This window comes from Capra hircus, chromosome 2, assembly GCF_001704415.2.
Source record: "Capra hircus breed San Clemente chromosome 2, ASM170441v1, whole genome shotgun sequence".
Taxonomy (NCBI): Eukaryota; Metazoa; Chordata; class Mammalia; order Artiodactyla; family Bovidae; genus Capra; species Capra hircus.
In genome coordinates this window covers 131073946-131094994 of record NC_030809.1, presented here as the reverse complement: position 1 = coordinate 131094994, position 21049 = coordinate 131073946, and the positions used below count along the sequence as shown (strand labels likewise).

The 21049-nt window shown below is 60.8% G+C and overlaps 1 protein-coding gene across 19 annotated transcripts in view; it reads left to right on the top strand.

The window, feature by feature from the left end:
- The window catches only part of BIN1 (bridging integrator 1), a 55238-nt gene that overhangs the window by 26880 nt on the left and 7309 nt on the right, over positions 1–21049 (top strand). For 3 of the 19 annotated variants that reach the window (XM_018065669.1, XM_018065687.1, XM_018065698.1), the window contains exons 2-13: positions 1701–1781; positions 7261–7315; positions 7532–7626; positions 8310–8405; positions 9312–9419; positions 10164–10256; positions 13943–14028; positions 14216–14291; positions 15663–15745; positions 16987–17031; positions 18615–18762; positions 20022–20150. In XM_018065669.1, the coding sequence (XP_017921158.1) occupies positions 1701–1781; positions 7261–7315; positions 7532–7626; positions 8310–8405; positions 9312–9419; positions 10164–10256; positions 13943–14028; positions 14216–14291; positions 15663–15745; positions 16987–17031; positions 18615–18762; positions 20022–20150 (1095 nt within the window). The remainder of the gene's footprint in view (positions 1–1700; positions 1782–7260; positions 7316–7531; positions 7627–8309; positions 8406–9311; positions 9420–10163; positions 10257–13942; positions 14029–14215; positions 14292–15662; positions 15746–16986; positions 17032–18614; positions 18763–20021; positions 20151–21049) is intronic. The other 16 variants (XM_018065692.1, XM_018065712.1, XM_018065746.1 and 13 more) reach the window with 7 other exon arrangements.

The following is a 21049-nucleotide window of genomic DNA, read 5'->3' as shown; positions in this document are numbered from 1 at the left end:
GTGCACCGCTCCCCGCCTCCTTTCCTCTCTATCCTTTGCGACCTCTGGCCACCTTGAGCGTCTTGAAATTCCCTGACGATGGACCTCTTTCTGGTCCTCCTGTGGCCAGCGCTCCTCTCAGTTTGAGCTGCCACTTCTCCCAGGAAGTTTTCCTTGATTACCCAGGCTGGATACGATCTCCATCCTGGGCTCCCACAGTCTCATGTACTTCCCTCTGTCTTGGGAATGGACCCTTGTCTGATTGATCTGCTTCCCCAGCAGAGATGCCCAGGGCACAGAGCAAGTGCCTGGCAAGAGATGGCCGAATTCGTTACATGATGAGAGAGAGGGTCAGAGAGCTGACTGGCCCACTGTGGCTCCTGGGCAGGTGCGGGAGGGGAGCAGGGCAGCGCAGGCCATCCTAGGGTCAGTCGGGGTTCGGGGGGGTCCCGGCTCTGTTCTGAGACTGGGCGTTCCTCCGTCCAGGATCCTGACCTGGCGTTCCAACCCCGTCTGAGCTCACCCCTGCTGGGGGCTCACCTGTTTCTGTCCTCCCCCTGCCGCCCCTGACCGGAGCCACCTGCTTCCTTCTTACTCTTGCTGGTTGGGTCGCTCTGTGCCGACCTTCATCTCCATGTTGTCCCTTCTGCTTCCTGCGGACGTGCCTGCCCAGGCCTGTGGAGGGGAGCCTCTGCCCCCCCTCTCCCTGCACGCTTCACCCTCTCCCTGCCTAATCTGTGCCCCACCTCTTATTTTTCTCTGCTCTCCCCCTGTTGCCCTCACCCATCCTTGCCTCTTGCATTCCCTCTCTCTCTGACCATAGAGAACTCTGGAGTTGGAGGCAGTGGAGCTGGGAGCTGGGAGTCTGGGAGGACCTGGTGGGCCAGCCCTTCTGCTCGGGGCTTTCAGGCTCCCGGTCCACCTTCTTCTTTTTCTAGAGCTTTCTCCCTCTCCAGACTCTGGGTCTCTCTCTGCCTTCACCCACTCATCTCCCACCTGTGCCTGCCACGTCCTCTCTTTGGCCCCACCAAGAAGGGACAGCCGTGACTCACCGAGGGGAGAGTCAGCCTCTGAGATGTCGGGATAGGGTGTGTGTCTGTGAGCCCGTGTGTGCATGCTCTTGGGTGCCTCTGTGTGCGTGAATGTGTGTGTGCTGGTGTGCGTGCCAGGGGGTGGGAGGGCGTCTAGATACGGGCTAGAATAGGAAGCTAACTGCTAGTGACCCTCCACCAGCCCTCCCGCCCATCCTGGTCCTGGAGTGATTACCTCCCTCTGGGATTCGCTAGCAGTGGGCCCAAGAAATGGAGTCGTGTGGGGAGGTGGGGCCGCCCCTGCCGGCCCCCTGGTGTTTGGCTCACTTTTCAGTTGCCAGGTTGGAGTGTAGCAGCCAGGGCTGTGGTGTGTTACCAGCTGGGAGGGGCACCCAACCCCTCGTACTCCTGGTTTCCGTCACTACAGCAAGCCTGTCCTGCGCGCCCCCTCTTAACAGATGGGTGAGCCCTGAGGAGAGGAGGGAGAGATCTCAGTGCTGCCCTTGGGGGTCACAGCAACCACAAGCCCTCTGGTGGTCCCAGTGGCCTGGGCTGGGTGATCCTGGCCGTGGGCCTCCCAGAACCCCGCTGGGGTGGAGAGGAGTCTGTGATGTTGGTGACCTGGTGCTCTTGGTTTGGCCACTTTCCTTCTCAGTGTAACATTCTTCCCTTCTCCCTCTGCCTTGGAAGGTCCTCCAGAAACTGGGGAAGGCGGATGAGACGAAGGATGAGCAGTTTGAGCAGTGTGTCCAGAATTTCAACAAGCAGTTGGTGAGTATGGGTGGCCCTTGGCCTTCGGGAGCTTGTGAAGATGGAACTGTGGCTGCCAGGTGGGACATGTCAAGAGATGAATTTGTGGAGTAGAGGAGCTTGAGAGGGAATCAGTGCGGGCTGGTGAGTCATGGAAGACTTCTTGGAGGAGGGGGCACTGGCGCTGGCTATGGACTAGGGGAAGGGGGAGAGTGTGGGGGTTTACTTTAGGTAAGATGTAAGGTTGGGGCGGGGTGGGAGTGGGAGCGAGCGTCAGATCATGGCCAGATTCTGGACAACCTTGAATGTCCAGGCAGGTGGGCTCTCTCGAAGTGTCCTGTGAGGAGAGTGGCATCTGCAAGGTTTAACACGGGAGCGGAGCAGACTGGGTTTCATTGGGCACCCGCTGAGTGTCGACTGTGCTTGGCCGAGTGGCAGGCTCCAGGCCGGGCCATTTGTAGATGGCTTGCGGATCCCTCTGACACCCCTGTAAGTCAACTGGTATCAGTTTCCCTTTCATAGATGAAGCAGTTGAGGCTTAGAGAAGTTGGTTAATCTGCCCAAGGCCTTGCAGCTTTGGGAGTGGATTCAGACTCATACTTCTCTGGTTCTAAAAACTGCAAGTGAGTTAAGCAGCATCCTTAGCATTTCCTTTTATAGACAAAGGGCTGGTGACAGAAGGGCCTTAATTATGTGGACAGCCTGGGGGCAGTGGTTATATCCAAGGGAGGACATCCTGACCCCAAAGGGCCCTAAATACCTTGACTGGGTTGTACCCGAGACATTCCCCCCTCAGATGTGCTAAGTCTAGAATAAGCCATTTTGCTGACTGTATCTGAAGATAGTAGAAGTTGGGAGTGAAATGACTCTGGTGTTTGTCTCCTCCCGGGGAAAGGCCAAGGAAGCAGGGACAGAGAGCTGGGCCACGGCTCTGTGGCTTCTGCAGACCAGTCCCAGTGAGTGAAAGACAGGAATGGAGGTCAGAAGAGGCCACAGGAATGGGCATGGGTGTTGGCAGTGAGGTCAAGATCTAAGCTTTGCTAGGAAAGGGGCTGGTGGGCCTACACTGGGTGCTGGGAGGGACCAGACCTCTTCCTACTCCTGGTCCACATCTGAGGCCTCAGAAAGCACAGAAGATACCCACCAATGCTTCTGTGTCTGGAAGGGAACCCCTGGGAGAAGGGGCCTCCTTTGAAAAACTGACAGCCCACTGGCCCGTGGCTGGGGACAGCTGGGAGAGGGCCGGAGAGCATGATGGTAGGAAGGCTGGGGAGCATGCTAGGAGAAGGCCGGGGAGCATGCTGGGAGAAGGCCAGGGAGCATGCTGGGAGAGGGTCGGGGAGCATGCTGGGAGAAGGCCGGGGAACATGCTAGGAGAAGGCCGGGGAGCATGCTGGGAGAGGATCAGAGGGCATGCTGGGATAGGGCAAGTGTGCGTGCTGGGAGAGGGTAGGGGAACATGCTGGGAGAGGGCCCAGGGCCAAGTTGCCCTCACCTGCCAGAGAAGCTCAACTGAGGGGTTCCTCAGAGCAGGGTTGGAAGCCCCCATGGCTACTTGTCCCCCGAGGCCAGTAATGGGAGGTGTTTCAAAGCCCGTAGCAGAGACTGCTTGTTTGGCTCTGGGTGACCGCTCGCCCCTTGGGCCTCAGTTTTCTCACCTTCAAAGTGGAGGCTTGAAGAACACTGAAGTCCCCTCCGGCCCCCTGGCTTTTGGCAGGCAGTCACTGATCCTTGCCCAGAGCGGCTGGGGAGTGAAGCTAGGGCTAAAGATAGCCAGTGCTTTGGGCTCGCTGGCTGTGGATACGGTGGTCATTTGAGCTGGTGCTCTGGGTGGTGTGGTCAGCTTCTCAGGGGCCGAGGGCAGAAGCAGGAGTGGGCAAATATGAGGTCTCGTTTGAGGTTCAGGGTAACCCTCCCTTAGGAGTTAGGGCAACTGGACAGTTCTGGATTTGGTTGGTGTGTGGGGGTGTCTGGGGCCTGGGGTGAGGTTCAGGATTTAGAAAGGGTTGCTAAGTGAGGATCACTCTTCTCAGGGAAGTGAATTCAGAAAGCTGCGGGGCGTGGGGAGCCCTGGGAAAGGCGAGGTGAGCTTGAGCATGGGGAGCCCTGCTCTTCACCTGGAAACACCAAGCCTAGTGGGCCAGCGCTAGTCGGGGCCAGGGATGGCGGGAGTTTGGGCTTCAAGGACACGCGTCCCCCAGCCCTTCTTCTGGGGGTGGGCCCTAGGAGAGGAGGTGGGTCGCCTTGCTGTTGCCTGCTTTCACAGGGACCCAGTTTACATGGCCCCTCTGAGCCCACTCAACTTCAGGTCTGGCATCCCTGGTCTTGTCCTCTCTGTGAGGCCCTGAAGGGCTCACTCACACTCTCACCTACCCAAGTGCTTTAAATCCAGCTCAGATTCTTGGGAGCCATTCTGGGTCCTCCAGATGGCCCAGCCTCTTCCTCCTAGGGGACCGCTTGGACCTGGCTCCCCAGGGCTCAGAGTTGCTATTTGTCAGTGAGATAGGGCAGGTCTGGTTCCTTCTCATTCTTCAGGGCCCACCCAGGGCTCTCCTCCAAGTGGGCATCCCCGGCTCTCACGTGGAGATCCTCTGGCACTGACTATGGAGGTGCCGGAGTCTGGCTGGAGCCAGAGGGGTCCATGCAGGGAGCGCTTCCCGGGAAGATGGGGGCTGATGTCAGGGAGTTGGGGGACAGCCTTTGGAGGGAGGTGTGGGGGGTGTGGAGTGCCTGCTGGCCGGCTTGTGAGGCCACACCTGGTGTTAGTCCTGGGCTGCCAGGAGAGCAGGCTGAGGGCAGTGGCTCCAGAACTTTCTCCTTCCCCCAGCTGCTCTGCAAGGCATATGGTTAGAGCTCAGGGATCTCTGGAGAGATGTTTCTCAGAGCCAGGGTGGAGGGTAGCCTGCCGCCAGGGCCGCCTGAGGAAGCAGCTGGCTGGGGGCCCCAGTAGGGGGGACGTCGACATTAGGGACCAGCTGCAGTTGGCACAGGGGAGGCAGGGCTCCGGGCGTCCCTTGCACATCTGTGCCCAGTGTGCCTGCTCACAGCGTGGCCTTGTTTGGGAAGCACAAGGGGCCCTGGTACAGCCTGAAGCCTGGGCAAGCACAGCAACCCATCCTGTGGGTGACCCCTTTCTCTGGGTGCCTTGTAGACAGATGTTGGGGGACAGTGGGGAGGGGAGCAAGCTGATGAGGCTTGGTGGGAAGAGAAGCTGGGTCTGGAAGATTCTGACATCGGATGAATACAAGAGCATCGCATCATAGGTACACTTAAATCCTCGTCTCTACCACCACAGCACTTAATTGCTAAGACTGGGGAGGCTACCTGGGGAGTGGGGTAGACCCTTCCTCTTGCCCCCATCTCGGGCCCACACGTGACCCCGATGGGCTTCCAGGGAGGTGTGAGTGCTTCCAGGGAGGCTGGCCTTGATTTCCTACTCTAATCAGCATTGAACAAGGACGTTCGGGAGATTCCTACATGGCCAGCGTTGCATACTCCCTGGGGACTGAAGGAGTTTGGGAGAGGGTCTCCGTTTTCAGTGTGATGCCCTGCAACCCTCTCTGGGTGGTGTCCCACGGCTGCATTCGTTGTAACGAGTAGGCAGCTGCCTGTGTTCCTGGCCCTGTCAAGACCGATTCAGCAAACTGCGGCCCACGTGCCCGGGCCTTGGAGGTCCTCACCAGCTCTCCCTGCGCCAGCGAGCCTCTCAGCTTCCTTTTCCTCAGGTGGCGCCTGGTATCGAGAGGCTATGTGTGGGATGTTCTGGCCCCAGTGAGGAACTGTTGCCCCAATTCTGAGGACTTCAGGGCAGGAGAGGGCTCTGGCCAGGAGGAGGGGCCCTGTTTGCAGGGGGGCAGGAGAGATTTGAGGGTGCTGCGGTGGGCCCATGCCTGGGGCCCGCATCCTGGCCTGCTCTCGGCAGGGGCATTGTTTGACTGGCCGGAGTGGAGACCACTTTTGTCTCAGGCAGGAGCTCCAGGCTGGCAGGTGGAGCTCTGTAGGGGCGCAGGTCTCCTGGGACTACGGCTTGCTGCCGTGGTCTGTTTAGGCCTCCCTCAGAGAGCGGGACTTCCAAACAAGGTGTCCCTGAGGTGTGGGCTGGCAGGGGCCCGGGAGGTCAGCCCCAGGCTCAGCCATTCACGGCCCTCCAGAGGGCTGGCTCCCTTGTGTGCCCCTCCGCACCCATCTGGTGCCCAGTGTAGAGCCCACCCCCCGAGGCTGCTCTCCATGGCCACAGTGAGGCCACTTCGGGCGCCTGCGATGTGCCGGGCGCCCTGCAGCAGCTCCGTGCACATGTGCCTGTGGTCTCCCAGGCCAGGGTCATTTGACCCGGTTGACAGATGAGGAGACTGAGGCTCTGAGGGATTCAGGAACTTTCTTAGGGTTACATGTCTAGTATGTAGAAGGAAATGGCAACCCACTCCAGTATTCTTGCCTGGAGAATTCCATTGACAGAGGAGCCTGGCGGGCTACAGTCCATGGGGTCGCACAGAGTTGGACACGACTGAAGTGCCTGAACACACATGTGGCTAGTAAGGGACAGAGCTGGGTCTCCACAGCCCCACAGCCTGTGTGTGCTTTCTCCTGCATTCCACACGGCTTCTGGAAACTTCAGCATCTCCCTGGCGGGAGTCTCAGACTTTCCTTGCTGGCCTCAACCAGCTCACCCGTCCTCACACCTGGAGCTCAGCTTTCCTGCTCCTGCCTCGTGCTGATGCCAGAGGGAGTTGGGGCTGCCCCTGTGCTTTCACCGCTCTGCTGGCCCTACTGCTCCAGGAAGCCCCTGAGGCTGCCCTCCCAGCTCCGAGGGCTTCGCTCCCTGGGCCACTCCCCCCTTTCCCCTTTCCCCTGCATCTTCCCTCTCAACAGGGCCGGTGTCCTGCGAGGCCTGGACACGACCCCACCCTTCTCTGCATTCCTTTCAAAGGCCTCCCCTTCTGGATCTCTCCTCTCCCCACCAGTTCGTCCTCTGTCCATCAGAACCCTCCTGACCCTGTAAAGGCCTGCCCCCGGCCGCCTGTCTCTGGTGGGATGCGCTGGAAGCCAACTGGCCTCAGGCAGAACCCAAGCTTTCAGGACCAGGTGCTGGGTGGTCCCTGTACCCCCATCATCTTCCTGTGCTCATGGTTGCCCTAGGGCAGGCTTGCCACCCGCCGGTCCCATCATACACACAGGCTGTGCTCCAGTGTCTCATCCAGGGTGGAGGGTCCCTGTCTTGCTGCCTTCCTTCCAGGGCTGAGAATAGTGCCTGGGAGAGAAGGTGAATGTCCCTTCAGGCACAGGGCTCCCCGGGTGGGAGCTCAGTGTGTATCTGTGGCCAGAGAGGCAGTAGCCGCTGTACCCCAGACCCACGGTGTTTTCCTGTGTGGTCTCCTGTAGGCCCCTGATGCTTTGCAGTGGGCAGCCCCTCCGTGGCAGGTGTCCGCAGGGTGTGGGAGGCAGAGGGCAGGTGTGGGCTGTGCTCCAGGCCCTCCCCTTCTCCTCCTCTTTCTCTTTGTAGACCGAGGGCACCCGCCTGCAGAAGGACCTCCGGACTTACCTGGCCTCGGTCAAAGGTAAGGGGCAGACCCGGCCTGGACGGGTGGGCTTCCTGGGACACAGAGAGGGGCCTTCCCCTCATGGAGCTGATGGGTGCAGAGCTGGGAAGGCGAGCAGGGCTGCCAGGTATGCCCACATACCTCCTGGGCCTTCAGGGGTGGGGGCAAGGGTACCCCCTGCCCCCCACCCCCCACCACCAGCCCTGCCTGCAGTGTGGCCTGTCTGCCCGCTAGCCATGCATGAGGCCTCCAAGAAGCTGAACGAGTGTCTGCAGGAGGTGTACGAGCCCGACTGGCCTGGCAGGGATGAAGCAAGCAAAATCGCTGAGGTGAGTGTGGGCCCAGCGGCCTTGGTCCTTGCCCCGAGGGGCCTCTGACCTCAACTGGCCGCCCGTCGCACCCTGCACCCTCTCGGAGCAGCCCTTCGGTTCCCACGTGCCGGGTGCTCTTGGGCAAGCCCCCTCCCCTCTCTGGGGGTCATTTTCTCCTCTGACACACCGTCACGCTGAGATGCGTTTCCTGTGGTGTCTGGCGGCATCTCTCCTCTCTGAGTCGTACCGCCTGGCTCAGGAAGCCTCCCTCCCTGGCCCCACCAGTCCTGGGCGTATCTCATCCTCAAGGTCACCTTGTGAAAAGGCAGGACTTGTGACCCCGTTTTATAGATGAGGTTGGGCTTCCCTCATCGCTCAGTTGGTAAAGAATCTGCCTGCAATGCAGGAGACCCGGGTTCGATTCCTGGGTCGGGAAGACCCCCCGGGGAAGGGAATGGCTACCCACTCCAGTATTTTTGCCTGGAGGATCCCATGGACAGGGGAGCCTGGCAGGCTATAGTCCATGGGGTTGCAAGAGTCTCGCATGACTTAGCAACTAAGCCACCACCGCTACCACCAGTCTGAGGTTCTGAGGCGCCGCCCAGCTGTGGGGCGACGGCCCCTGGGTCCCCGGGAGGGGGCGCTGGCCCTGGTGCAGCCCAGCGCCCCGGTGTGCACGGCTGAGCTCTCGCCTTCTGCAGAACAATGACCTGCTCTGGATGGATTACCACCAGAAGCTGGTGGACCAGGCGCTGCTGACCATGGACACGTACCTGGGCCAGTTCCCTGACATCAAGGTGAGCGGTGCTCTGGCCCTCCGCCCTGCTGCGGCCTGGCAGCCTGTGTCGGGGGGCGGGAGTGGGAGAGGGGTGCAGGGGCGTGTGGGCAGCCCAGGGCTGGAGGCAGGCCTCCCCTTCGCCTCCCAGTTCATCCTCAGGAGCTGCTCCCTCTGAGGCTAGCCTTCCAGTCCCCAGGCCTGGGCCTTTCTGAGCTGGAAACCCTGTACTTGTGGGTCTCCGGACTATGGAAAGAGACCTCGTGGAGCATGTGCGTGTGGGGCCGTGTAACTGTGGAGTGACTCTGGGGCTGATGAAGTGTATTAAGGGGCTGGAAGGCCTGGGCGTTGTATGCCCTGTATGAGACTCTGTGTGCTTGGAAGGGAAGGTGTGTATCATTGTGTGTGTTGCCTCTTATCTGGATGTATCTGTGTGACTGCGTGTGTTCAAAACGCCAGCTGCCCTTGCCGGGCCCAGGTGCGTTAGGACTGGTTGGTGTGTCAGGATCTCCACGGAGGCAGCTGGGACCCCAGGTGCTCCCGACACACAGGCAGAGCTCTCTAGAGCTCAGGTAGTGACCGTGGTGCTGGGCCCCATCCTCTGGAGGGGCCACTCTCCATGCTGGCCCCTGGCCACACAGTGCAAAGGCTCCTGAAGGAGTTTTACAGGGAGTGCAGGAGGGAGGCTGGCGGGGTGGCTCACGAGGAGAGAAGCCTTGAAGGGGTGAGCTCTTTGCTGCCAGAAATGTTCACATGAGTGTCTCGGGCATCTGTGAGACAGACTTGCTGAGCCTGGGGTCGGCTCAGGGGTCAGCTCAGGGGTCGGCGGCCCTGAGCCCTCCGGGTTCATCCAGGCCCACTTGCCTGGGTCAGCATCTCAGCATGGGCTCCAGGCCCTGTTCAGCCGCCTCCTCCTTCCATACTTCAGTCACGTATCGCCAAGCGCGGGCGGAAGCTGGTGGACTACGACAGTGCCCGGCACCATTACGAGTCCCTTCAAACCGCCAAAAAGAAGGATGAAGCCAAAATTGCTAAGGTAAGGCTGGCCGTGGTGGCTGCTGAGGGAGAATCTTTGGGCGTCTCCGCAGGGGGCCCAAGCCCCCAGGGGGCCTTCCTCCTGTGCTGGTCCACCACCCCCTCTGCAGGCTTGTCACTGCGCCCTGGAGGGCAGGGGTCCTCGGCCCCCTTTGCAGCGGGATTCACAGCCGGTGACTAGTTCCGAGTCACAGGTCACAGGGCGAGTGAGTGGGAGCCCTCTTGGGCCTGATGGGTGGGGCCCCCGCCTGGCCCGTCCCCTGGCCCCTCCGCCTGTCCTGAGGCCGCTTTCCAGGATGAGAGCAGGCCTGGCTTGGGTTTCACTGGCCCAGCCCCTCCTGGCCTGGTGTGCTCCGAGTGGAATTCCATCACCGGATCCAACGTGAACCTGTCTCAGCTGGAACAAGCCGGGTCGGGTGGGGGTGCGGGGGTGCACCCACATTTCCACCGCAGTGAGCGCCCCCAGGGCAGGACCTGCTTGCTGAGTCCGTCTGCCCTTGCTAACGATTTTCATATTCTGCTTTGCAGCTGGAGTTCACCCACTTCCTCCGGGCTCCCCTTAATTCTCTCAGCCTCAGGGGCCTTTACCTGCTGTGGGGGGCTGGCCCTCTGGAGGGTGGCAGGGCTCCGTCACTGCCCTGGAGACGTTTGGATGTGGTGTTTAATGTCTGTGTCGTTTCTCTCTCCCCATCTCCCTCCTCTCTCTCTACTCTCCTTGGCCTTGACCTCCCCTCCCAACCCCTAGCCTGTCTCGCTGCTTGAGAAAGCCGCCCCCCAGTGGTGCCAAGGCAAACTGCAGGCTCATCTCGTAGCTCAAACTAACCTGCTCCGAAATCAGGTGACACTGGCTTCTAACCTTGCACGTGCTGGCGCCTTCTGGTCTGTTGTCCTGCCCTTGGTGCTGGGTGGTGCTGGGTGCCCGTCTGCCCAGCCCCACGGAGGGGTGGGGGAGGGCTCGACTCTTTCCCCGGTTGGGAGGCAGGGCTGTTTTCAAATGTCTCTGCTGGGAGACCTCCTGCTTCAGAGAGCTGAGGTCGAAAGGAGGATGCGGATGGGGGCAGGGGCTCCGGTTAACCAGGGATGGCCCCTCTCTGTCCTAGCGCCTGGACCTCTGGTCATCCCGGCTCCAACTCTGAAATCCTAGCCTCCAGGAGTCCAGGAAAGCCTTAGACTGTTTGTCCTCTGTGAGGGCTCTTGCAGGGACAGGTGTGGTGTCTTTAACACGTTGTCCTTCAAACCTCATAAGAACTGTGAGGTTAACCTGGGTTTGCTGAGGAAACAAACCCGTTCAGAGAGGCAGAATCCCCTGCCCAGTTCCCAGAGTCGTTTAGTGACTGAGTTGGGGCTCACCCACCTCAAGCCCTGGGTCATTCTCCTAGCTCCCTGGACTGGGGGTCCCAGTGGGTGGTCCTGCCACAGTTGGCCAGAGTCATGGTGACCCTTGGACCTATAGGCCCCAGGGTGCCCCTGGGGGGATGCTGAGAGGGCTCTTCAGTCTGGCTGGGATACTGAGACCTGGGCCCGAAAGGACTTGCTCTTTAGGAATTCCACGGAGGGCAAACAGTCTATATCACAGTGGTCCCGGAGGGCTTCCTGGAGGAGGCTCTTTGCACAAAAGTGATACTACTATCCTGGCAATACTTGGGAGTGGGCTGGGTCCTGGTAAGCACCATGAAGCAGTGTCCTGGGAGAGGTAGCCTCATGGTTCTCAGTCAGTGACACTGACTTGACTATAGCAACACTTTGTGGTTCTGGGAGGGGGCAGGAGATAGGCCCCACTCAGGAGGTTGGGTTTCTATCCGGGTAGCTGCCCCATGTTTTCTGGGCCACTTCTGATTTCATCATCTTCAACTCACACGTATTGAATACCTGTGATGTGGAGAGCGCTGGGTTTAGCATGGGCTCGTGGCCCAATTTCTTATTCACCCTGCTGCCTGATTTCTCTTAGGCCAGAGCTGTGGGCTGACTTTAGAGGCTCTGAGTGACAGCTCCACCTCTTTTGGTTCTGGGGGAGATGGCTTGGATTAGGTCAGCCTGCGGGAGACTGGCCTGGCCCGCCTGTAGAGTTCAGGACTTCGGGCTGGAGGGGGAATAATGGGGCCACTGACCCAGGGCCAGGATTTCTGCATAATGTTCCCTGAAATGGGTTTGGGAGGATGCCAGGTGAACATTTTAGTCCAGTGGGATAAGCTCCTGGGAGACTGTGGGGCCAGGGGTGGTGGCCGTGGCTGATTTGGGGCTCCTGGGATGGGTGTGGTTGGGGAATCCAGCTGGGAGGGTCCCATCCCCCCCTTCACCCCCCACCCTGGGGGATTGGCAGGAGAGGCCAGGGGATCTCGTCTCTGGATGTTGGACGGCAGATGTTTTGCCTTTTGGCCAAATTGACATTCCCATTTGGATCCGGTTTTCATCTGAGCGTCTCTTCTCTCTTCCTCACCCTGCCTTACCCCTGGCTGGGGGCTGGGGAGCCTTCAGGCCACTGGCTGGCAGGGAGCTGGGGTACATGGGGCCCTGTGCCGCCCTTGCTGGCTGACTTGACTTTGGAGGGACAGCACCAGCTCCGGAGCCTGTGTTCTCCTGAGCTGGCCAGCTCTGGGTGTTCCCTGGTCTGGTTCCAAGCTGCTCTCCACACGTCATGTTCTCCTCAAAGCTGCCTGCAGGACCCTGGTGACAGGCTGCATGGCAAGGGCGTCACTGTCTCGCTGCTCTCCGTGTGCGGAGGCGTGTGGTGGAGCCACGGAGGCTGCAGGGTCTCCCCAGCAAGGGGCAGCTCTCCCCTCGCCTCCTGCCGCCCCTAGTGTTTCTGAAAGAGCCAGAATATGAAGCATGTGACTCAAAGGAAATAAAGGACAGGCCCTGACTTCTAGGAACTCTCAAGCGAAGCCACCCTGCCCTTTGCAGCATTGCTGAGCTCTGTGAACAGGGCTTGGTGTCCAGCTATGAACTGCTGCGCCGTCCGCACCGTCTTAGCCATGCTTGTCCACTCGGGGAGTTGGGACCAACATCGTGGGGACCAGAGGGGTGGTCTCTGTGGGTACGGAAGCCAGGGAGGTCAGTGTCCTGGAGGAGGTGGGACTTGAACCAGCCAGCAGGCACTTGAATGGAAAGTGCACGTGACGTGTGAGGCTCTGGCGTTTGGAAGTGTGGGAGTCACTGCTTTGAGGGTGGTAGCCCCCATCAGGCACGGGGGTTCTCAGAGAATTAAGGCAGGGATAATCTGGCTCCTGGCCTGGAGGGCACCCCAGGTCTGATCCATTCTAGGTGTGGCCGGAGGCATGCATATTTAGAGACATTTCTTTGATTTCTTATACCCCCTTTAACTTTTAAATAAGATTTTTAAAAAGTTAGATGAGATGCTCATGCTCCGTCTAGCAAGTTCCAACAACCTGAAGGTGATGGAGTCAGGAGCCTAGTGGCCCCTCTCCCCTCCGGTTCCCTAGTCATCCTGGCTGGGCCAGACACAGAAGGAATAGGATGTGACTTGGGCTGATCCTGGTGCCTGAAGCTGCATGGACAGCTGGGTGGGCTTAAGTGGGACAGGCAGCTCTGGTCTGCTCTGCAGCAGTTTGGCGTTCAGGCCAGCTGGCCTGAGAACATGAGGCTGCTGGAGGGAAGTTTTCTCCTGGGCGAGGCCACCACGTTCCTAGGCTGTGACTCAGACCCCGAATCCAAGTCACCCCCCTGAGTCACCGTTTCCTGCAGCGCTCTCCAGAATAAGCCAGCAGAGCCCTTTCTGGGGCCGGGGTCTGTGACTCACCTCTGCCCTCCGCCCAGCTCCCGCCTTTCTAGGATTCTGCCATGGGGCCTTAGTGCCACCAACTGGTGTGTGTGCAGGCATGGAGGGCGCGGGCCGGCCTGGAAAGGGGCACAGGCGCCCTGCCCAGCAGCCCAGCCCCCTCCTCACCTGCCCTCTCCCCTGCTCTCCGCATGTCCCCAAGCTCCTGCCTCTGTTGGGGAAGTGTCAGAGGAGAGAGGGGTCAGAGGAGAGAGGGGCCAGAGGAGAGGGTCGGAAAGCTTCTCCCATGGAGGTGAAGTCAGCCTGGGGGTGGAGGCCGGCCCTGAGAAAGGGGAAGGGGGAGTCAGAGGGCCGGCATGGGCCAGGGCCAGAGAGCTGGGCAGCAGGCAGACCCTTAGCCTGAGAGGGGCTCCAGTGTGAGGGGACAGGGTCCCAGCTGGCTGGGTCTGGGCCTCGTGGCCGGCCTGGGCCTCAGCCCCCTTGTCCCCTTGGCTGGCGCCTTCTCGTGTGCTCCATTCCTTCCTCGGGTCCCCCCTGGGGCACCTGGACCAGATGGGGGTTCTCTCCTTGGCCGTGGCTGCTGACCGGCCCCTGCCCAGCGCGCCCCCGGGGTGCGGGGGAGGAGCTCGGGGAGGTCTGCCCAGGCGTCCATGGCAGGTTCAGCCTGTCTTGCCCGGAGCCCTGGTTCCAGCGCGCTGGGGAGAGTAGGTCTTGGTGGGGGCCTGGCCTAGCCTGGGCTGGCTGGAACTCAGGCCCCGCAGAGGGGAGTGACCCATCCCGCCCCCCAGGCCGAGGAGGAGCTCATCAAAGCCCAGAAGGTGTTTGAGGAGATGAATGTGGATCTTCAAGAGGAGCTGCCATCCCTGTGGAACAGGTGAGGGGCTGGAGAGGGCGGGCAGAGCCTCGGCCGCCCTCCCGAGGCTGCGGGGCTGTGCTGCTCTGCTCCACGCCCTCCCGGGGCTGGGGCTGGTGAGGGTGGAGGCGTGGCCGCCCGCGTGGCTCTCCCGGGCTGTCCACCCTGACCTGCAATCCACCTGGCCCTTCTTCCCTCTGTCCTGCAGCCGTGTGGGTTTCTATGTCAACACATTTCAGAGCATTGCGGGCCTGGAGGAAAACTTCCACAAGGAAATGAGTAAGGTAGGTCCCTTTCCTCCCCTGCAGACTCCACTCCCTCACCCGGGGCCACGCTACACCTGCTGAGGGTCAGGGTCAGAGGCACAGGGTGGCCCGGCTCCCTCTTTCCTGCCGGGGTTAGAGACACAGGTTACCGCAGCGCCCCCTCTTTGAGCCCCTGCCCTTGAGGAACAGGGTCAGGGCCCAGTAGGAGCTGCTGGGTGCACCGGGAGGCTGCAAGCCAGCCCCACGGATCTAGCCCTAGCCCCTGCCCTGTTTCCAGTTCTCTTCTCATTGCTTGGGCAGGGCCAATGGCCCTCAAACTGGAGAAATGTGCTCAGGCAGCCTTGGCCCAGGGAGCTCAGTGTTAGAAAACGGTGGTGGTTTCCCAATTTGTAGGCTGAAGATAAATAAATTAGTAAAATTTTTCCAATTAAAAAAATTTTTAAATATTCCTTAAGACATGAAAGCAGATTTGCCTTACCTACTGGAATCTGATGTAAGATGGGGTCAGATTAGCTTAAATTCCTATGTTGTTATATTTTCATTTTGATGAAAATGGCAGTTAAACTGCAAAGCTGAGGTGTAAAAACTTCATGTTGGCAACTTCCTCCTTCCCTGTGCCGTGGGTGGGCCTGACTGTCCCCAGGGCCCAGAAGAATGAGGCTATAGACCATGGGGGATTCCAGGCCCAGGACAGGAAAAGAGCTTTGGCCACCTTGGGGCCTGTCCTGAGGGACCACCCTGAGCATTGTTTTCTGCCTGATTTTTCCTGTTTCCCCTTTTCCTTCTTCCCTTCAGTATGAGACAACTTGTGAAAAATTAAAAGAAAAAAGCAGAGATGTGTTTTGGGAAGAAAATATTTGTAAAGTCAGGAGGAAAATTCAGCTCTGGGCTTCCTAGTGGCTGAAGGAGAGGGAAGTATTTTCAGTAAGCAGAACCACAAGATGCATGGGGTCAGTCCCTCATCTTGCTGGTGCTTTTGGTGAAATCTCTGTCAGCTGTAATGTGGCCTGAAAGCATCTTGGCAAACGCCTTCAGCAGTTAGGATCAACAGTTCATTTGCAAAGTTGGAAAAAAAAAAAACAACAAGCGAAATGCAACAGTACAAGCTTTATGTGGCATTTTAGGAAGTGCCTATGAGCAGAAAGAAGAGAAAGATGGTCCCCAGAGACCGTGACTGCTCAGCAGCGCAGCCCACTTCCTCCTCCTCCTCGGTTTTCTTTCTGGGGTTGGTGTGCTGGCTCCCAGCTCCCACTGATGGAGAGAGACGAGCCTGTTCTGGTCCAGGCAGAGGCACAGGGCAGGGCTAGGCTAGAAGAGAAGCAGGGATGTTGCTGGGAGATGGGGCTGGCTGGTGGCCCCCACCCAACCTGCTTGCTGCCCCTCCTGCAGCTCAACCAGAACCTCAACGATGTGCTCGTCAGTCTGGAGAAGCAGCATGGGAGCAACACGTTCACAGTCAAGGCCCAGCCGAGGTGTGTGAGTCCCCTGAGGGTGCTGGGGGCTGGGGGAGGTGTCGGTCGGCTGGGGCAAGGCCTCTTCCTGCGGTCCCCTGTGGGTTGGGCCTTTCTGGCTTGGCCTCCCTGTGCTCAGGGGAGCAGGCGAAGGCGCCCCTCCTCCTTGGCTGTGCCCCATCTGAGAAGGAGCGACCCTGGGCAGTCTGTGGCTCCCCCAGTGCAGGCCTGGCTTCCTCCGCTGTGGAGCCCAGAAGCGGTGCCTCCACTGCTTTGCAGGCAGGGCTGGGACTGAAGGATTCAGGGGATCCTCGGAGCGGGGAGCCCCCTTCCACCACTCACCGCACGGAGGAGAGCCCTGCTTCCTGAGGGGTAAACCTCGAGGGAGGAGGGGATGCGCCTGGCCCGCAGCCCCCGGGAAACCACAGCGAGCCTGGGGCTTCCCTTCATCTCTGTCCTTGAGGTGCTGTGCGTCACAGCGTGGGGTGGAGCTGCTGTGCACCTCGCTCTCCTTATCGGCCACGCAGGGTGGTTGCATCGGGTTCTTGGGGTAACTGGGGAGGAGGAAGGCAGTCAGTATTCCGTGACTGCCACTGCCCCACTTCTCCCTGAAAATAGTGCGGGAGCTGCCCACAGGCTGCCCTGCAGGAAATGAAGGCCCCAGGGCGTCGGTTTCACAGGTCACCTTCCTGCCTGGAGATCAAGGCGGCACACACAGGGTGGCTGAGGATGGGGGCCGTGCAGGCAGTGGGGGCCAGGCTGCCCTTGGGAAACAGCTGGTCTGAGAGGAAGGGACGGGCTGCGGAGGAGGCTCGTGAGCCTCCTTTACTCCAGAGTGGCCCCCAGGGCAGCCCAGTGGCCTTTTCCCAGGGCCCCATGCTGGTCCGCTGACCCAGGCCCCGTGCTGGTCCGCTGACCCGGCTCCTTCCCGGGTCCTGAGCTTCTGTGGCTGGACCCCGGGCAGGGAGGGCTGCTGGCGCTGTCCCGCCAAGAGCCACCCACCAGGTTCTGCTCCAGGGGGCATCTGCTGCTTGTTCTGCCAACACCGTCTCGGGGCGCCTGGCCAGATGCCAACGTCTTGGCCCTGGACAGCAGGGATCGTGGGCAGGCCTGGGGCCTCCTCACCCCCAGGGAGTCGGGGGTGCTTCAGCCCTTAGTCCTCCTCCGAGCACAGAGGGGCTGCCGGCGAGGGAAGGGGTCAAGCCAGTCCCACATCCTCATTCCCCGAAATGAAGGCCTCCACGTCCCATCCACCCCCACAGAAAGAAAACTAAACTGTTCTCCCGGCTGCGCAGAAAGAAGAACAGGTACCAGTAGGGAGTGCCGTGCTGTGGGGGCCTCTGAGGACAGCCCCCAGACCCCCATGCATGTGCCTGGCCCAGCCGAGGGCGCCACTAACCCCTAACCCGCCTTCCCTCGTGTGGTGTGTGTCGGGGTGGCAGAGGGCAGAGAGGTGTCGGTGGGCATCGGGGGTGGCGGGGAGGGTGGGCAGACCACCTGCAGCCCGAGCAGGAGTGCAGGATCCGCCGGAAGGGAGGCCTGGGAGGCTCGGGGAGAGAGTCGCTGCAGCATGCCAAGTTGTAGGAATTCTGTGTGCCTGTGTGCGTGTTCATATACTGGGTGTATATGTAGTCATTAAGGAGGCAAAGGCCCCCCAGGCAGGCGACAGGGTTCCTTCTGGACTTGCCCCATCCAACACTGTGTCCGTCCACCCCATGTGGCCGGGGAGCACTTAAAATGTAGCCTGTGTGACCGAGGAGCTGCATTTTTATTTCATATAAACGTAAAATATGGGCTTCGCTGATAGCTCAGTTGGTAAAGAAGCCACCTGCAATGCAGGAGGCCCCGGTTCGATTCCTGGGTTGGGAAGATCCCCTGGAGAAGGGATAGGCTACCCACTCCTGTATTCTGGCCTGGAGAATCCCATGGACTATACCATGGACTATATAGACACGGCTGAGCGACTTTCGCTTTCACTTTTCAAACATAAATGTAAGCAGCCCCCTGTAGGTCAGTCTCGGTCAGCACTGTTCTAGAGTCTCTCCAGGCAAGCACAACATGCATTTTTATTTCTGCCCGCTTTGCGCCCAGGTGGTGGGCTGTGCCTGCCGTTTGTCCTTGTCAGTACTGAGACTTGACATGGCTTCTCCCTCTTCATCCAGGCTCTGAGACACCCCCTTTATCTAGCCCCTCTGCCTGTGGCCTCTGCTGGTCACCCAGGATACCTGGGAGGACCCGCAGGAGCAAAAGCTCGGAGCCAGCCCCTCTGGTGTGGTGGGCAGCCGGGCCCTGGAGGTGGGGCTGGCTGGGGTGAGGGGCGGATGGCAGGCAGCCGTGCCCAGAGGCCCCTGGGGCCAGGCTGAGGAGCAGGCTCGCCCTGAGCACAGGGGCTGCTGCGCGCCGTGTCGGATGATACTCTCTTTGCTTCTACGATGTTTGGCTTGCTCCTGCTGTGGGCTCGGCGCCCCTGCACGAGGCTGGGGGTCCCGCCTGGCGATGCCTCCCGGGGACCCGCCCTGCTCCTCCAGCTGGGGTGGGGTTGTCGCTGCGTCCAGGGCAGGCCCTGCTGCAGACGTCTGCGCGTCCCCAGTGCATGCCTGTCGCCTCATCTCCACCTGTTCTCGTGCACGTTCACACACGGATGCGTGGGGACACGCACTCAAGCACACACGGGTGCCATATTTTCACAGTGAGTCTGTGGACACACGAGCACCCTCAGTCTCCCAGGATCTCCATGGACACACACACATGTGCGCGCACATTTCCATACGCGGGTCCCCGGGGCATTGGTGGGTGCACACAGCCTGTCACACACACACAGGTTTCCTCTCTCTCTCGGACACCTCCACCTCCCTCCATCGGGCTCCCTCTCCCTCCTCTCTCTCTGCAGTGACAGTGCACCTGCAAAAGGGAACAAGAGCCCCTCGCCGCCGCCCGACGGCTCTCCTGCTGCCACGCCCGAGATCAGAGTCAACCATGAGCCCGAGCCGGCTGGCGCAGCCACCCCCGGGGCTGCCCTCCCCAAGTCCCCGTCTCAGGTAGGCGCCTGTCTTGGTGGCCTGTCCCCTCCCTTGCTTCTTCCTGCTCTGCCGTCATCCCGGCTCCTTCCAGTCCCTGTCCCTGTGGGCCCAGGCTCCTCTCTGTGGTCCCGGCCCCTCCCAGGGGCCTCTGTGACAGTCTGGCGCCCCCACCCTGCTGCAGCACCCCTTCTTCCCTCTCCCTGGCCTCTGGGCTGCTGAACTCTCTCCATCTTTCTTTCTTGCGGAGACACAGGCTCCAGGGCCATCAGCCCCCAGAGCATCCGGGTCTGCCGAGGTGGCTGCCTCTTCCTCTGCCTCACCTCCTTTCTTGCGGGGGTAGGGGGCACCCAGGACCCTGAAAGGGCCGGCGAGAGGAGGGGCTCGGTGAGGGCCCTCCCCTAACCCAGTTTCTTCCAGGTTTCTGCAGCGTCCCCAGGAGCCGGAAAGGGAGATGGAGGAGTGGGGTCCACTGTGCAGCCCCATCTGAGCCCTGACGGGCTGACTGCCACCCCCCTCCCCCCACAACCTGCAACCAGCCACTAGGCTCCCGGCCGCAGCTCTGCCGGTTGCAGGCCCGCTTCACAGCTGATTAGGAGAGCGATACTAAGAGGGTGATGAGAGCCCATACTCGGACACTTACTCTGGGCCGCACCCCGCGCCAGCCTTTCTGTATTTTCATTCATTGTCCTCACACTAGCCTGTGAGGTAGATACTCATCGCCTCAACTTGACGAGTGAGGAAACCCAGGCTTGGTGGGCAGGTGTGTGGCCCTCGGCGGGGCCTGGCTGCGTGCTGCCTCCACGGCGGCCTCCCGAGTCTGGACTGCAGCTCCTCCGGGGGCGGGGGCAGGCGGCTGGGCAGAGCGCAGGGGGCCTGGGTGCCGGCTCTCTCGCAGCGCCCGTTTCTCTCCTCGGCTTCCCCACCAAGGGCAGCGAGAGCCGGACCCTCCGACGCGGCCCCTGGCAGCCTGGCAGGCCCGTCCTGCCTTCTCTTCTGCCTTGCTCTCTCCCTTCCTCCTGTCGTTCACTGCCTTGCCCTCCGACCCGCCTCTCTCTCTGCAGGCTTCCTGACCGCCGGGCCTCGGCTGCTCCCGGGGCCCTTGTGGTCTCTGTGTCGGAGTTCTGGGGGCAGTGACTTTCCTCGTCCGTGTTCCTCGGTTGCTGGCGGGGCCGTGGCCGGGAGCTGACTAACGGTGGCTTTGTCTCTGTCTGTCTCCCCCACCCCCACGCTCCGCTGCGCCTTTCCACGCGGCCCCCTCACCTGCTGCCGACCCACAGCTTCGGAAAGGCCCACCAGTCCCTCCGCCTCCCAAACACACCCCGTCCAAGGAGGTCAAGCAGGAGCAGATCCTCAGCTTGTTTGACGACACGTTTGTCCCCGAGATCAGCGTGACCACCCCTTCCCAGGTCAGCCGCGGCCACCGCGGCCCAGCTCTCCACCTTCTCTTGCTCTTTCGGGGTGTGCATGGCCTTCCCCTCCATCCCATGCCCTGTGCCTCCGCCTCAGGAGCCAGGAGGCCGACTGCAGGGATTGGTTCTGAGCCTCCTTCTCGCACATCCGCCCACTCCCCCGCCCATCATTCTTCATTTCTCTCTGAGCATGTGGCTAACGGAGGGACACGGGCAAATGGTCCTCATAGAGACGGCTGACTCAACAGTGGCCTCCAGTGTCCGTTGACATTGTGGCCCAGAGGGGTGGGCGGCTCAGAGGACCTGGGCCAATCAGGGGAGACTTCCTGGAGCAGGTGAAGTTTGCCAAGTGGCTATGAGCAGACGCAGTGTGTAGCCAGAGGCGGCCGCTCGTATGTAGGCTGGGAGGGGTGGGAGGCAGGCTCAGGAAGGGCATGAGGTCAGCGTCAGGTGAGGAGGCCACCGGACCAGTGCACAGCTCGGGAGCCCTCCAAGGCACCAAGACTCCAGCTTCCAGAAGTGCCGTCACCGCACGGGGGTGCGGCGGTGGTCGAGTCACAGAGCAGGGAGGCTGCTGTAGCCGCCCTCGGAGGCATGCAACGCCCATTCCCAGAAGGCGAAGGGAGGGCGGAGCAGGGAAGGTCGCTGTGGTGGCAGAGGAGGCGGGCTGCCCGCGGTCAGATCAGCTCACAGAGGCCGCAGTGCGCCGACCTCTCTGAGCCTGGCTTCCAGGCCTCCCAGTCTGTGCTGCGCTCACCTTTTGTGTAGTCCAGCCAGTCCCAAGCTGCGCTGGGCCCCGCGTTGCGGTGCTCCTGTGGGCTTTCCCTGCCAGGGGTCTTCCTCTGCACAAGCTCAGAGGCCTGGAGGGGAGGGGCAGGACTGGAGTGTGCATGTGG